The sequence below is a fragment of the Apis florea genome, unplaced genomic scaffold (genome assembly GCF_048593485.1).
Source record: "Apis florea isolate Af1SG1 unplaced genomic scaffold, ASM4859348v1 contig_2293_pilon, whole genome shotgun sequence".
In the NCBI taxonomy this organism is placed as follows: Eukaryota; Metazoa; Arthropoda; class Insecta; order Hymenoptera; family Apidae; genus Apis; species Apis florea.
The window spans coordinates 2,400,732-2,415,282 of NW_028256554.1; the positions used below are offsets into that span (position 1 = coordinate 2,400,732).

The following is a 14,551-nucleotide window of genomic DNA, read 5'->3' on the forward strand; positions in this document are numbered from 1 at the left end:
TATATATACAGGGAACGAGCCTATTAGAGTACGTAATTCGGTCGTAAAGAAGACGCGATATCGGGGTCAGAATGGGGAAGGAAGGCCTATGGCGATGGCTCGAAATGGGAAATAGACTTTTCACCGCGAACGTTGCTCGGCCGTTAACCGGATCGTACGTTGCGAGCGTAACTGCCCGCCTCCGATCTTCCTCCCTTCCCCTGCAACCGGTTGAGCGGATGTGTATCCCGGGGAGGAGGGGGATCGAAGAGGAATCGTCGATCGATTTTATCCCCATTAAATACGCGAATTTACGCCTCGCGTTCCACGGCCGATCGGTGTTTTTATCGGTCGTGAAAACGGTTTCAACAACGCGTGGCCAATAATTTTTTTTTTCTTTTTTTTCTTTTTGCTCGTCCCTCTGAGTAAGAAGGAACTGCTCGAAGTGTCCTCGAGTATCCTCCAGTGTGAGGAGGATAATTTTTTTTTTTTCGCGCGGAATCGAGACGATAAAACGGTACACGGAGGATTACGAGAGAGAGAGAGAGACTCCTCGATTACTATTCGAGGCATCGATCAGCGTTTATAGAATGGTCGGCTGGTATCGAAACGGCCGTAAACCTCCGGTACCTTACTCACCTGCTGCGTTAGTGGCTGCCTGTTGCCTTAACGACGCTCCGCGGACAGGTAGTGAACGAGAGTAACCGTTAAACTATCGAGTTTATCGCGCGGAAGATCGTAAAATCTGGCACGGGGTATCCTGAACGGGCTCCCGATTTTCAACTCCACTCCCCCGACACGAGGATGAATCATAACCGTAGAGGCTATGAAATTTGCCCGGGATCCCTTTTCTTTCCTTCCTTCCTTCCTTTTTTTTTTTTTTTTATCATTGTTCTCCGGTGGCGCGGAGATAAAACGATAACCGCGCTCGAATTTCTCGTCCAGAAGAAGAAGAAGAAGAAGAAGAAGAAGTTGTCTCCCCTCGACCATCTCTTTATTTCTTCGACCCGGCTTCCCGACTCGGCGTCGTCGCGAAATTTCCTCGTGAATTCGTTCGTGAGAAAGTGGACGGGACGGGATACAGAAGGGTACAGCTGCGGACAAGCCGCGGTTGGTCCGAGATTTATCGGCGAGGATTTGTAAACTCGTGCGTAGTAGCTTGGAACCGATTATCCGAGAGAGAAGCGAATGGAATCCTTCCTCGGACCCTTCGTGTCCTTTCTTCCTCTTATCCCGCGCGTACTTACTCTTTCTCCTCGTATTATCCTCGACTCCCACGCCCGATCAACGATGAAAACTTTCTTCCAAGCTTGGGATAATTAACGGGACGAACAACCGGCCAACGATTTCTTGTCCATCCTCTCGTTTCTTTCGATCGAGCCAGATGGCCGCTCTCTTTCTCGGCCGTATCGCGCGGTGTATCGACCACTTAAACGGGCTGATTGCGGGGAGGAGTTGTGACTTCTGCGAATCCAGCCTCGAAAGAAGGCTCGAGGACGATTTCTTGCAAGATTCCAAGAATTGGAATAGCTCGAGTGGGCAAAAATGCGGGCGTGTCAAGTGTCCAATATCCGTGTCAACTCGCGCATTGATCTTCGAAACGAGCACTCCTCGGATCGGAAATCGTTTTCTTCCCCTCGAGGGAAGATGGGACGATTGCATTAATCTCTTCGAAGCGTTGAACACGGTTGAAAACATAGAAGAAGATTTTAAAATTATTTTAACCTGGAGGGGCGCACGTTTATAGGAAGGTAATTAGCACGAGTGCCGATGACACGACGAGGAACGACGAGGAACGAGGCCTCAGCGTTTTGCCGGCGATCAAAGCGGTGCGCTGCAATTGTTTGCCTCCTCCATTGCAGCACAACGTTGGATTGGCTCGAAATTTATTTGTGCCCTCGTTTTCGAGGGATGCGACGCGCAAAGAAGGATCGGAGACGTTCGTCGATAATTTGCTCGGCCTCTAAGCATCCCGGGCGTAATTTAACTCGGGGAGGAGCGGCGGCAGCTGTGCCCCGAAGGTGGCGGGCCGCAGAGTCACGATAAACTCTCATAATTCACCGAGGCGATATCCTGGCAGCGTATAAAGCCGTCGGGGAAATTTCGTATTGAATCGGAGAATGCCCGTTTCGTAACATTCGTGTACGATATATATATATATATACACGCGGCTATATACGATTATTCATGCTCGACCATTGTACGTGCTCGACGCGGGATCTATCGCGCGCGTCGTAATACTCGTCGGGACGGACACAACAGATGGAAATTTTGATACACGGCGCGCAGCCAGAGTAATGAGTTCCATGCGCGTGAAATTCCTTTGAAGATGGAGGAAGAAGAAGAAGAAGAAGAAGAAGAAAAATTGGCGGAAAAGAAAGTTGTCGATGCGCGCGCCATATCTCGGAGGAAAGAAGAAGCTACAAATTTTATTTTTCTTTTTTTTCCCCCCACCTTTATTTAAATCGTTCACACTTAACACAACGCAAAAATGGATGACACGGTTGATTGCACGGATGAGAGCGATCGTTGTGGAGGGGTGTAATGATCCGGCGATGGATCGATCCGTATTGTTGTCGGTTTCCTAATTGCGAACTGTTTCAACGTGGAACAGGCGCGACGCGGCATTGGCGATGGTCGGTGACGGTGGTGATGGCGGCGGCGGCCGCACAATAGATTCGGTTTGATGCATTGCCGGGGCGCAGGAGACCGTTAATTTCGTGCCCTCCTGGGCCACGTCGCTCCTACGCCGACCATCCGATTGCCCTTCTGCCCGTCGTTCGCGTTAATAACTCATCCAAGTAAATAACAGTGTTTGCCAAGATGGACCTCGGCAGACCTTCCCCTCCTAGCCAACCTCCAGTTTGTCACCACCGAGATTCCAAACCATCGATCGATTTCTCCCCGGTTTGTCTCGTTAATAATCTCCTCCCCGCCATCTCGATTGTTACGAATTTAACTAATATAAACCCGCTATCCCGAATCGAAGACGAACGATCGATGGTTGGAAAATCGAACGAACGTACGTTTCGGATGACGAAAAGTTGGGCGAGTCGAAGGAAGGGTTCGAACGTTGCATTTCGTAATTTAACCGCGTTTGGAGATGACGCGCCCAGAGAAATTATAATCGTGGCGTGGAACAGAGGTGAAACTGATAATAAGTTTACGTCTCGCGTTTATGTGTTTTTTCTTGTTAATGTTAGCTCGGAAAGAGAAACGTATGCTAGGATCGTTCGTTGATGGGATCGACGAGATCGATCCCACGAACGTTGGACGGAAGACGCTGACGCTCGTGTTGTTCGATTTGTTGCAGAAACAATGCGAACGTGGACGCCCCGGCCGCGGTACCCACTCAGAAGAAAGAGCCGCACGAGAACATCGCCCGGATAGCGAAGCGGTATCTCGACGATAACATGCAGCAGGCGTGGATCAATCCTCGTCTAATATCGATGGTGAGTGAATATAAATGCGGTGATTACACGGTACGTTAGACGATGATACCGGTGCCTAACGTTCTCACGTTCCAATCCTGGCAACGATCCATTATCCCTCCTCCCTCCTCGACGCACGCGCTCGCCTGTAATTTCAACCGGACAACAAATTAGTCCCTCCACGAACGTCGACAAGTTTTTGCGATAATCTCGCTTTGCGCCGACCAGGCGAGGGCATTTAATCGACCCCGTCGATCGGGATCGATCCGCCTTTCGCGTTTCAATTTCGAGCGAAAAACTTTACCGATCTCGAACAACCTTTCCTCTCCACGCTTAGTCCTCCTCGTTTCTCCTCCGCTCTCCTTCTAATTTAACGTTCGAATTCGAATCGCTGCTTTGCTCCAACCACTAATTTAACTCGCGCGCGTGTTGAAACGCGCTGGCTCCTTACTTATCCATCCATCCACGTTCCGTTGAACAACTCGCCTCGATCCCGGGAAAGGAAAGCGTCGAAATTGGAAAATTTGATTTGGGGAGGAGCGGGCAGTTATTTATTATATACGGCCGCGCTAGAATTTTCATCGGAACGGTTATTGAAATTCCGCACCCGTCCCACTTTGCACTGCGATGTATATATATATATATATATATATATATTCGGATGCAGCAACAGAGGCCCGGTGTTTATATATCGGCGTTCACGCTGGACTTGGCCGCGCGGACAACAACAACAAGTAGAACGCTAGAGCGGACGAGTCATTAAAACGAGCCAATAACAAACTCGTGATCCGCATAACCCTTCGTTATGTCCACACCGGTTATTAGCCCATGCCTAGGCGGCGAATCATCGGTGTTGCGCCCGATCCAACTCGATCGTTTCGTAATCCGAACTCGTTATTCTCTCTCTCTCTCTCTCTCCCCCTCCCCTCGATCTTCTTCTCCGTTCTTTTATACCTTTTCCTCGCGTTCCAACTTACGTAACCTATCCTCGATATATAATTCGACCCGTGCACCTGCGTGCAACTCGCACTGGCGTAATATATCGCGAGTGTCGATATCTCCTCCCCCCCTCGAATTTATTATTATTATTATTATTATTTTTTTTTCAATTACTTTTCAATCTTCCTCCCGTCGAGAGAAATTGGAGGAATTAAAAAAATTGGAAAATACGTTATTAAGTTAAAAGAGACGAGACGAGCGTATTTCGTGCGACGACAAGCCACGCGCCAAATAACGAACGTTGCAATTGTATCGTCGAATCGGTTAAAATCGGTGTGTGTGTGTGTGTGTGTGTACATATACGAAGAAGTGGAAACCGTGTACTGCTGTCGGTTACGCTACTGCTACTGTCGTCGCACGCCAACTCGCGCGTGTTCGCAAGGATTTACGATCGTTCCATTCGTTACTTATTGCCGCCGGCTTCATTAGCATAATCGGCCCGCCTCGAGGATAGATCGCCCCACCCGTTGATCATCGTTCGATCGCCGATTCGATCGTGCAGTTATTTTTCGAGTCCATCGTTTTCCATTTGTTCGATGGACTTTCGCGTTTCACCGAATTGAGCGGTTCATCGAGGGATTTAGAGGAGAGATGGATATTTCTCATAGGAAGGACACGATTTCGTTAATTTTCACGAGTTCCAGCATGCAAAGCTCGTTCGTCGTGTCAAGAGAGTTTAGAGACTCTGTTGATGGCGCTCGATTGTCTCTCGATCGTCGTGAAATTCGAGGCGGATTCGGATTAATGGCGAAGAATAAACTGTTATTCTTGGAGTTTCCGCGGGAACAATTTCCATATTCGGAATCCACTCTGGGCTGCCGTCTAAGGGGAAAGCGCCATGCTAAAGGGGAAATTCTTGAAGGAGAAAAAGCGAGCGAGGAAAGGAAGGAATTCCAGAAATAAGCAACAACACAGAAATACCAAAATAGAATTCCAACGATAAAAGGAACGGTGCGGAGGTACCGAAAAAGAGGAATTTTAATTGCAAACGTTCGAAATCGTAAACGAGGAATTTCAGCGATAAAGCAAGAAGGAAAGGAAAAGAAAAAAAAAAGTGTTTGTAGAATTGGAAGAGATACGAACGAAAACAGGGAAGTTTTCGCAAATAATGATACGCGGATGCGTAAGAATGCAGGTAACATTAATTGTCGATGTAAGTATAGGCAACGCGATACGCGCGAGCTACACGCAGGTAGACGGCGTGTATAATTTGCCGCTAAGGTTGTCTCGTTGCAACCGGTTCTCAATTCCTTCCCTGCAGATTTTTATCTGCAATATCGATAACCAACTGTTCCTTCGAGGGGACGGTGTTGCAACCGAGAAGACGGATACACGATTACGCACGCTTTTAATACATTTGGTATTCGAACCGAAGTGTTCTTTCAATTTCGTTTCGAATTATCGACGAGAGGCGAGGAGGGCAGGGACGAGAGCAGTTAACGTTAGAAATAAATCACGAAATCGCCCGTCCCGTTGTCTCCAACCTCGAAAAGACGTGGAAGGCGTGGAAAGAGGGGCCGATATATATATATATTTGTTGGGGCGATTGATAGCGCGGCGAGGAAAGTTAATTAAGGAACGGACGAAACAAGATTCATTCGCAGTCTCGTCAGCCATTTAATAATCTCGAAAATTCGGACGATTAGGAGAAGGGGGATTGCAGGGGGATTGCAAAAACGTATATATATATATATATATATATATACGTACGCTTTTCTACACGTTGGTGTATCTATACGAGGCACGTATACACAGAGGAGCCGTCTATCCCGACGCGATTCCCCGAGTGCCCTGCACTCACTTCCTCTAATAACAATAATAATAAGAAGGGATGGAGGCCCCGTTTTAATCAGAGGGTCTGCCTGCCTGACGTGATTAACTCGAAGAGAGCCCAGGGAAGACGAGCGAGAAAAGGGAAAGAGAGAGAGCGAATGGATGGAAGGCAAAGAAGATGGAAGGGGAAGACGCGGGATGGCTGCTGTCATTTTCGGTGTTTATCATATCACGGAGCCGGTGAGGGGCTTGATTTCGTCGCCTCTTGCGCGGCAAGATGGGGTTAAATCTTGGATTTCACGGCCGATTTGTACTCCCCTTCCTCCTCCTTTCCTGCGCGTCTTTTCTTCTCTTCTCTTTTTTTTTCCCCTCGCTCTTTTCGCCCATTACTCAACCGTTGGAGCGTAGAAAATGCTCAGAGTGGCCCCCCCCCCCCCTCTCTCTTTCTCTCTCCCCTTTTATTTTCGCCCCGTTCGTTTTATTTTCCACCCGACGGGAGATAGTACGAGTATTATTACGTAATGTTAATGCAGAGCCGTTGACTTTATCGGGACTGCCATAAATCGAGGTAGCGCGACGACAGCGAGTAATAAGGGAAAAAGCGGATAATTAAGCCTTGTCCGACCACCGGTGAATTATTTCTTCGGAGATCGATAGTTGTTCACGTAGCTACTGTGTTCTGCTACGTGTTCCGTACCACAGTATATATATATATATATACGTGTACACCGTACGATGAAGTATCTTTTTACCCGTTACGGAGCGGCGCCTAGCTCCGCCATAGGATCCACGCGAGAAACGTAATAACGTAACTTCCCTCCAACCTCCCTTTTGTTCGCGATTTTACCGCGGACAATTTAAAAAAGAAGACTCAAAGACGAACGGTATTATGCGTGCTATTCAAAAACGCGGCGGAGCTTGTTGCTGCGGCGGCAGGGATTTTACTAGAAGACGTCGCTCTTCTTCTCCGGAATTAAAGTCATGTCTATGGGGTCCCGACATTGAGAACGTCTCCGCTATTTCTCTTCCCGCCGTTGCCTTGCGCCCTCTCCCCCCTCTCTCTCTGCGCGCTCTCTAGACCCCGGACGTCTAATTAACAAGGTTTTCCTGAGGGTTTTCAAGGCGCGTCCTCTCGCAACCGTGAACCGACGACGCAGTAAATACCGTCGCCGCGTGGCAATCGCCCTCCTCGACTCCTCTTCTTATCGAGGCGACCCTCCCCCAATCCTCCATTATGCTCGGTGAATTTTACGATAGAACACCTTCCCGATATTTCTCCCTACGTAATTTGTTCGACGGGCGGTCGGATCGCGGAGATCCTCGATGGCGCGGAAGAAACTGGTTTCCTCGAAAGAATCCGCCGAGTCATCCCCGAATATACTGAAATTACACCGGGGTGCGATGACTTCTTAAGTGGTATCGAGCCTTCTCCCTCCCCACCCCTCGATTCCTCGATTCTTAAGTGGATTCGATATTCCGTTTCGTAACGTTTCGCGTCCGATGAATATTTATATATTTCTCTCCTTCGAGGAAATTTCTTTCTCTCGGATTTTCTTTCTTTCTTTCTTTCTTTTTCGCCCCGATCGAAAAATTGTCGAGGCCTGCTCGAGGAGTATCGATCCCCGGCGGTCTCGAAGTTGAAGTTTCGCGAAAACGCGAAGGTTTTCGAGGATAGATAAGGTGTGGGAGGAGGTTGGTTTAATATCCATGGCTTTGCTCGGTTCATTAGCGCGGCACAAAAGTGGCTTAAAAATAATTGAGTCTACGCCGGTTATAATAGCCATTCTGATATCCCATTGTCGGTCGTCCTCGGACGATTCCTCGACGTTCGTTATCAATTCGCGCCTGCTTATTTCCTTCGTTGTGAATCGCGCGCACCCCTTTGTTTTTGTTTAATTTTTCAACCCCTCCGATATCTTCCCTCCCTGCATCGTCTGCGTCGTCCCTTCCTCGGACGAAAAATTCTGATTTATCATCGAGCGTGGCGGTGCGTAACTCTACGCTCTTCTTCTCTTCTCTCCGAAGAATCGTCGCTCGTTTCGAACGGGGGAATTCGTTTCGATCACTCGTTGCGTCAACTTTGTCGACGAACCTCCTCTCCTCGAGATCGAGAAGAAAGAGGAGGAGGCGACCGAGTTAAAAACTTTGGTCGTAATCGTTAAACGATTGGAATGGGATGGAAAGAAGGGAAGGATTAAATTTCGAACGAGACGCGTCGTCGCTGTTTCGTCGAGATAAAGGGAAAGGGAGGTAAGAAAAAGGAAGGAGCCAAGCTAATCTTCGATCTCGTGGATCGAACGATCAACACACTAAGGGATTTGGATTAAACTTAATTTCGCGAAATTATATTGAGATGGAGACACAGCAGTAAAATTCATTTCTTCTAGATTCATAAATTCTAGATTCGATTGGATGGCGCGTGACGCAGGAAGAAGAAGAAGAAGAAGAAGGTTGCAGGTTTCAATTCCGCTGTTCAATCCCCTCGTCTCTTCTTTTTCGTCGTTTCTCTTTTTCTCTTCCTAATATTCTTATCCAGAACCGGCTAGTTTATGGTCTAAGTTTATGGTAAATTGAGATACTTATATCTCCTCGATGACGCTTCTCTTCCTTCCCCCTTCTCTTCAATTCCCCTCCTTGTTTCAACCGGGCGCGCATTGTTTCCCAGCCCGGGTTTTCCGCGCTTCCAAAGACGCGCGCCTCGAACACTTTACGAGCTTCCATTTTCAACCGCGTTCTTTCGAAACGGTCGCTCCTCGACAATGCTCCGCTTTGACGAGGAGACTACCGCGCCGTGCCGAAGCACCGTGGTTCTCTACAATGGTCGGTCGAGAGAGAGAGAGAGAGAGAATGAGAGAACACGGTAAAGCGCGAGAACGCTCGAATTCCTCCTCCATTTTTTTTTTCCTTTCTCCTTTTTCTCTTCCTCGTCCTCCTCCCTCTCTCCATCTGCCACGGAAAAACTAAGACGTTGAAGTGAAAAATTATCCGGAGACGTCTGAAAAATGATTGACCAGCGCGGAGGGGAGGGGAGGAGGGTTCGTCCATTTAGCAGACGGTAAATCCGTGGCTGGGGGAGAGGGGGAGCGAGCGTTGTTTTGATGGGTGTACGGAAAGGAGGAGCGGAGTTTTCGAGTAATTAATAACGAGAAGTCGTGTACACGGTTTTAGGGTAGCGACTTAAGCCTCCTCCTCCTCCCCGGCGCGGTTCTCGACGCGTGGAGGGTGGTGCAAATGAAACTTGCGAAGTCACGTCGAGTGTCTCGAATGCCGCGAGAATTCTCGTTAATACACCGACTTGCTCTCTCTCCGTCTTCTTGATTCGTCGGGGGAGGGGAGGGGAAGTAAAAGCGTTCGCGATGGACCAAGTAGAATCGAAGAGGGGGGAAAAAAATAAAAAAAAAAAAAAAAAAATAAAAAAGGTTGAACGATCGTGCGTTCGAACGACGACACGTGCCCGGAAAAAGTAAATCGTTCGTTTATGGCGATGATCTCGATTTCGAACGCATCCTGCTCGCTTTTTTTTTTTTTTTTCTTTATCGATTTATAACCCTCGCTTTTGGGAAAAAAGAGTTTCATTGACGCCGATAAGTCGGCTTCCGAGAAGTGAACCGCGGAAGGGAACAGAGAGGTGTCTCTTCGCTGCTCGAGTCGTAAATGCAGTGGCGTCATAATTTTATGGATAACGGGCCTGCGCGTGTTATATATACGCGTTGGGCAATCGCCGGTGTACGCGTTCTTCACGTGCGAGTATAAAGGCTAGTATAAGGGGGTTATATCGTGGAACGAGGGATACCTTCCGCAAATCCCTCTGATCCCCCTTCAATGCACAGTCCGACGTCTTAAGGTTATGACACTGGTTCTCTGGCGCGAAACCAACCCTCCTCCGGTTTAATATTTATAAACCAGATATATCGTCGCGTACCTGCGCCCCTGTTTCGGTTCCACTCTCACGGGGGAGTGGCGTGGAAGAAATCGACTATAAATTAGAACTAGAAGACTCGAATACCGGAATTCCTTCGATTTCGCCGCCATTGTCTTCGATCTTCTTCGATTTCCTCTTCTTCGACCCTTTCCCCCCTATTCTTCGTGGTACAGGCGCGTATCGTGGTACAGAAGCGCAAAGAACGATCGAAGGTGGGGGGGGGGGGATGGTGCGCGATTCTCGGCACGGTGACGCCCTAAAAAAGACTCGGGTCATTTGGCAAAGTGCTACTTTGTGTCACATAAAAAAAGCGGCGTCGTCCCTCAACAACGTCGTCCCGGTTATTTCGCAGTCAGCGTTTTCGTTCCACCCCCTTGCAACCCTCGCCTCGAAAAAGGCGAGCCATCGAACCGCGTCGCCTTCTCGTTTCGGCCGGAATGCAAATGGCTCGCGAATTTGGGTCGCGTCAATCAGGTTGAAAGGGAGGAGGGAGGAGGAGGGCGCGAACAGCTCAATCGATGAAAAACAATCTGGGCGAGGGAGAAAAGTTCGGGGGGGGATTTCCTTTCGATCCTGGGCGAGGAGGGGCGAGGAAAGGTGTCGATAGAGGATGTCGGTGGAAATATCATCGTTCGGATAACGTTGGTTGGTAACGTTGGTAATAAAGGATAAGGGGACCGTTAACCGTAAGGAACACAAAGAGCCGATGGATCGCGATGGATCGCGCGGAAGATTTAACTTTCACGCGGCCGATTTGCATAAACGGATACCTATCCATTCTCCGAGTCGCTATCTTAAACGTAAACGCGGCAGTTACTCTCCGCGGCTCGATACCTATCGAGGTGAAACCGACGATAAAAACATTCGACCGTGTTCGAGGTAGATAGATAAGGGAGGGTCTGCTTACCTCACGGAGGATCGGTGGAAAGTGAGGGAATCTTTTTTTATCGTCGCGTATAATAAAAATAGATGGGAAATTCGTTATCGTCCGCCTCCGAAAATCGTGAAAACGAGCAGTAATAGTTTGGAAAGTAGTTTCAAGAGCTCCCTCCTCCCTTTTCCCAGGAAAAGGAAATCGAAGGGAAGGAAAAAATTGGGTAACAGGTTAATCGGTTGGGAAATGCATAGCGCGTAGCCATAGGGCAATAAGTTATCCGTGGCAAGAGAAAAGATTGTCGGTTGTGGTCGGGAAACGAAGGGATGGCGCGGCCGAGGCGAGTGAGTGGTGAATCAGGGGGGTGAATAAGAGGAGACGGGATTGGTGGGGAGAGAGAGAGGCAAGCAGAGAGAGAGAGAGAGAGAGGGGGGCAGGACGTGGAGCAGTCGTTAATTTATGGACTTATTTTTCCCGGCGTGCGGTCGCAATTAATCCTGCGCTTTAATTGCTTCGTAACGCGGCGGCTCCCCCCCCCCCCTCTCCGAAAGGATCTTTCGATTTGATTAAGCGTATTCGACGGATGTCGCCGCGCGGCCCGTCCCGGACGAATCATTACGCGGCGGAAGCGGAGGAGGGAGAAAAAAAAAATCACCTTCCTCCGATTTTTCATTCCAACGTGTACGACTCGTCTCGTGAAACGTTTTGTCGACCGCGCGATTTCGCCTCCCTCCTTGTCTCCATCGGGCGCCTTGATAAACGTAATCCTTGAAACATCGTGTTTCATCGTGTTTGCTCGCTCGATAGAAATATGCTCGATATCTCTGCTGATAAAAAAGAGAAAAAAAAGAAAAAGAAAAGAAGAAAGCGAGACACGAGAGACCTTTTGAGAAAAAAATAATCCAAATATTTGATCGGAACGAGGAAGAGAGAAAGAGAGAGAGAGAGAGAGAGAGAGAGAGAGAGAGAGAGAGAGAGAACGATGTGCAAAATTTCATCGAATTCACATTTCGTCCTGGAATCAAACCTGGACTCGGAAAACCGAGTATGAATTAATCCACGGACGGTTTTTGGACCGTTCCCTCGGAACGGTATATCTCGTTCGGGCGTATCGGACATTTAAATCGTTGAAATACCAAACGAGAGACAACGGAGCTAGGTTTTACGCCGCGCGTACGAATATCGGGATGTTAATATAAAAAATTAAAAAGGCCTTTGGATCAAATAGTTTTTTTGGCGAGCGAGATTTTCCTTTCTTTTTTTTTTTTTTTTTTTTTTTTCCTCCCACCGAGAGAAAATAATTACTCTCAGCCCCCACTCCTTCCTGTCTTCCTTCCTATTAGTTATCTAGGAAACCGCGCACTCGTGCGAAATATTCTTCTTCACCGGTTTCCTCTCTCTCCCTCTCTCTCTCTCTCGTTTCCGCTCGAAATTTCGTAAAAAAAATCTCGCGAATCGGGCGAGTGTTATATGGAGCCTCGATGGTTTCACGCGTCGAGGAACAAATCAAATCGCGAGCCGAGCCACGGTTCCCGCCACCGAAACCGAAAAGTTACATCGTTTGTTTCTCCGGTTTCCGATATAGTATATGGTTTTAATCTAAACTCGATCGAAACTCGATCGGAGAATTCGTCACGGTTCGATGCCCGTCCACATTTTCCCCTTTCTCCCCCCCTCTCTCTCTCTCTCCCCCTTCGTTTTTTTCCTCCTCCCTTCCTCCCTCTCCGTCCCCGTACATTTTCCACACTTCCGCACGTTTGACACCTGCCACGTGAATTCTTACTCCCCGAAGCGTAAGGGACGCGATTGCGCCGCGAATCGGTTCGAAATATCGCTGTGCAATATCGATCGATTTTCTTTTTTTTTCTTTTTTTACCGAGAAAAGCAAGAGATCGCGTTTCGCGTTTCGCGAAGAAGAATAAGAAGAAGAAGATGATTCTCTCTCTCTCTCTCTCTCTTTCTCTCTCTTTTTATCAATTAACTCGCCACGAAATTAGCGATATCTGTCTCGAGGTTTGGGATAAAGTCGTCGCCGGAAATGAGATGTTCGGTCGGAAGGTCCCTCTGACCTTTACCCAATTGTGAACCCGCTTGTTTCACATCGCGATGTGGAACGTTCTCTCCGGCAGAAATAACAACCTCCTAATGCACTTAACGATCTCTGCTCCCGTTCGTATCGTTCGCCGTTTCACGCTCGTTTCTCTTCGACCCCCTCGAAATTAGTGGGGCGGAAAGATACGGCGATTCCCGGATATTCGTGGCAAGTAGCGGCCAATAGCCTAAACACTCGTACGTTCTCTCCGGGGGAAGGAGAGGAAGAGTCGAAGGGGGGGATTTACGGCCGCTTTATTTATCTCGTCACAGACGTAGAGGGAGGTGGGGGGGGGAGGAGGAGGGAAGAGAGGGAAAAGACCCGTACGAAAATTTATCGTTTTATTTATCAGCCTCGTGGCTTCCTTTATAGAATTTTTTACCTCCCCGAGGAACGTGGAGGTGCGCGAGGAATATTTGATTTCGGCGAGAATACCCGTGGGTATTGTACCTTACCTTTGTCATTTTTCTTTCTCTCAAAGAAATACACTCGATCTTTGGTCTTCGATTCGATTCGATTTTTCCTCCAACGATTTATTATTACGCGTATTACGCAACGCTTTTCCCTCGAGCGAGATCGAATTTTCTAAAAGAGAGAGAAAAAAGAAAACAATAACATACGCGGAAAAAATGAAATTTCCCTCTGCGATCTTATTTATCTATCTATCTATCTATCTATCAACGATCAGAACGAACTGTGATACAAAGTTACAAATTTCCTCACAGATCAGACATTTTCGCCATCGCGTCGCAAGAACCTCCTCGTTTCCTCCCCTTCTTATAAATCATACTTCTATCCGGTTGGTTAACCCGGGGATCCCCACCCCGCTCCACACCCCGCGGCTATGTTTTATATACCATTTATACCGCGTAATAATCGTTGGTCGTTATCGTGGATCGACCGCGGAATTTTGCCCGTTGTCACCGTGACGAGAAAGAAGTAGTAATATATATATACATATAATAACGATCGGTAATTCGTGGAAAATTCAACGGGAATTTGTCGAGGGAGAGGAAAGAGGGATGAGGGGATGGAGGAGGATGGAGGGAGAGAACGTCCCGGCTGGCCAGCTAGTTTCGCCCGTTTCGGTTTTATCAAGCCAACCCGGCCAGCTTGTCGAAATTAAACGGTACGCATTAATAAGTAATTTAATGACGAACAGGCGGCGCGCGCGCCTGTATAATATTCCGAATGCCTGGATTAGCAGCGTATCATATTGCGAATTCATCGCCCACTCGCCTCGCGCCCATCACCGGCCAGAGCGTGACGAAATTTTTCTCGAATCGGCGAATCGTTAAACACCCTTCGCCCCCTCCTCCCTTTGCGCATTAACCAGCCGTGCCACGTAATATAATGCGTTATTATAAAAGTGTTAATGGGCGGCGGCGGTGGTGGATATCGAAGCGGGCCTCGTATCGGAATTCGTTATGGGGGAGGGGGACGCGCTCTATCCTACCCTATCGACAAAACTTTCTCGCCTC

General features: G+C 48.3%; 1 protein-coding gene across 1 annotated transcript in view; it reads left to right on the forward strand.

The window, feature by feature from the left end:
- Positions 1 to 14,551, forward strand: part of LOC100863339 (uncharacterized) — a 247,090-nt gene that overhangs the window by 60,583 nt on the left and 171,956 nt on the right. The window contains 1 exon segment of the mRNA XM_086903552.1: positions 3,293 to 3,431. Within this exon segment, the coding sequence (XP_086759678.1) occupies positions 3,293 to 3,431 (139 nt within the window).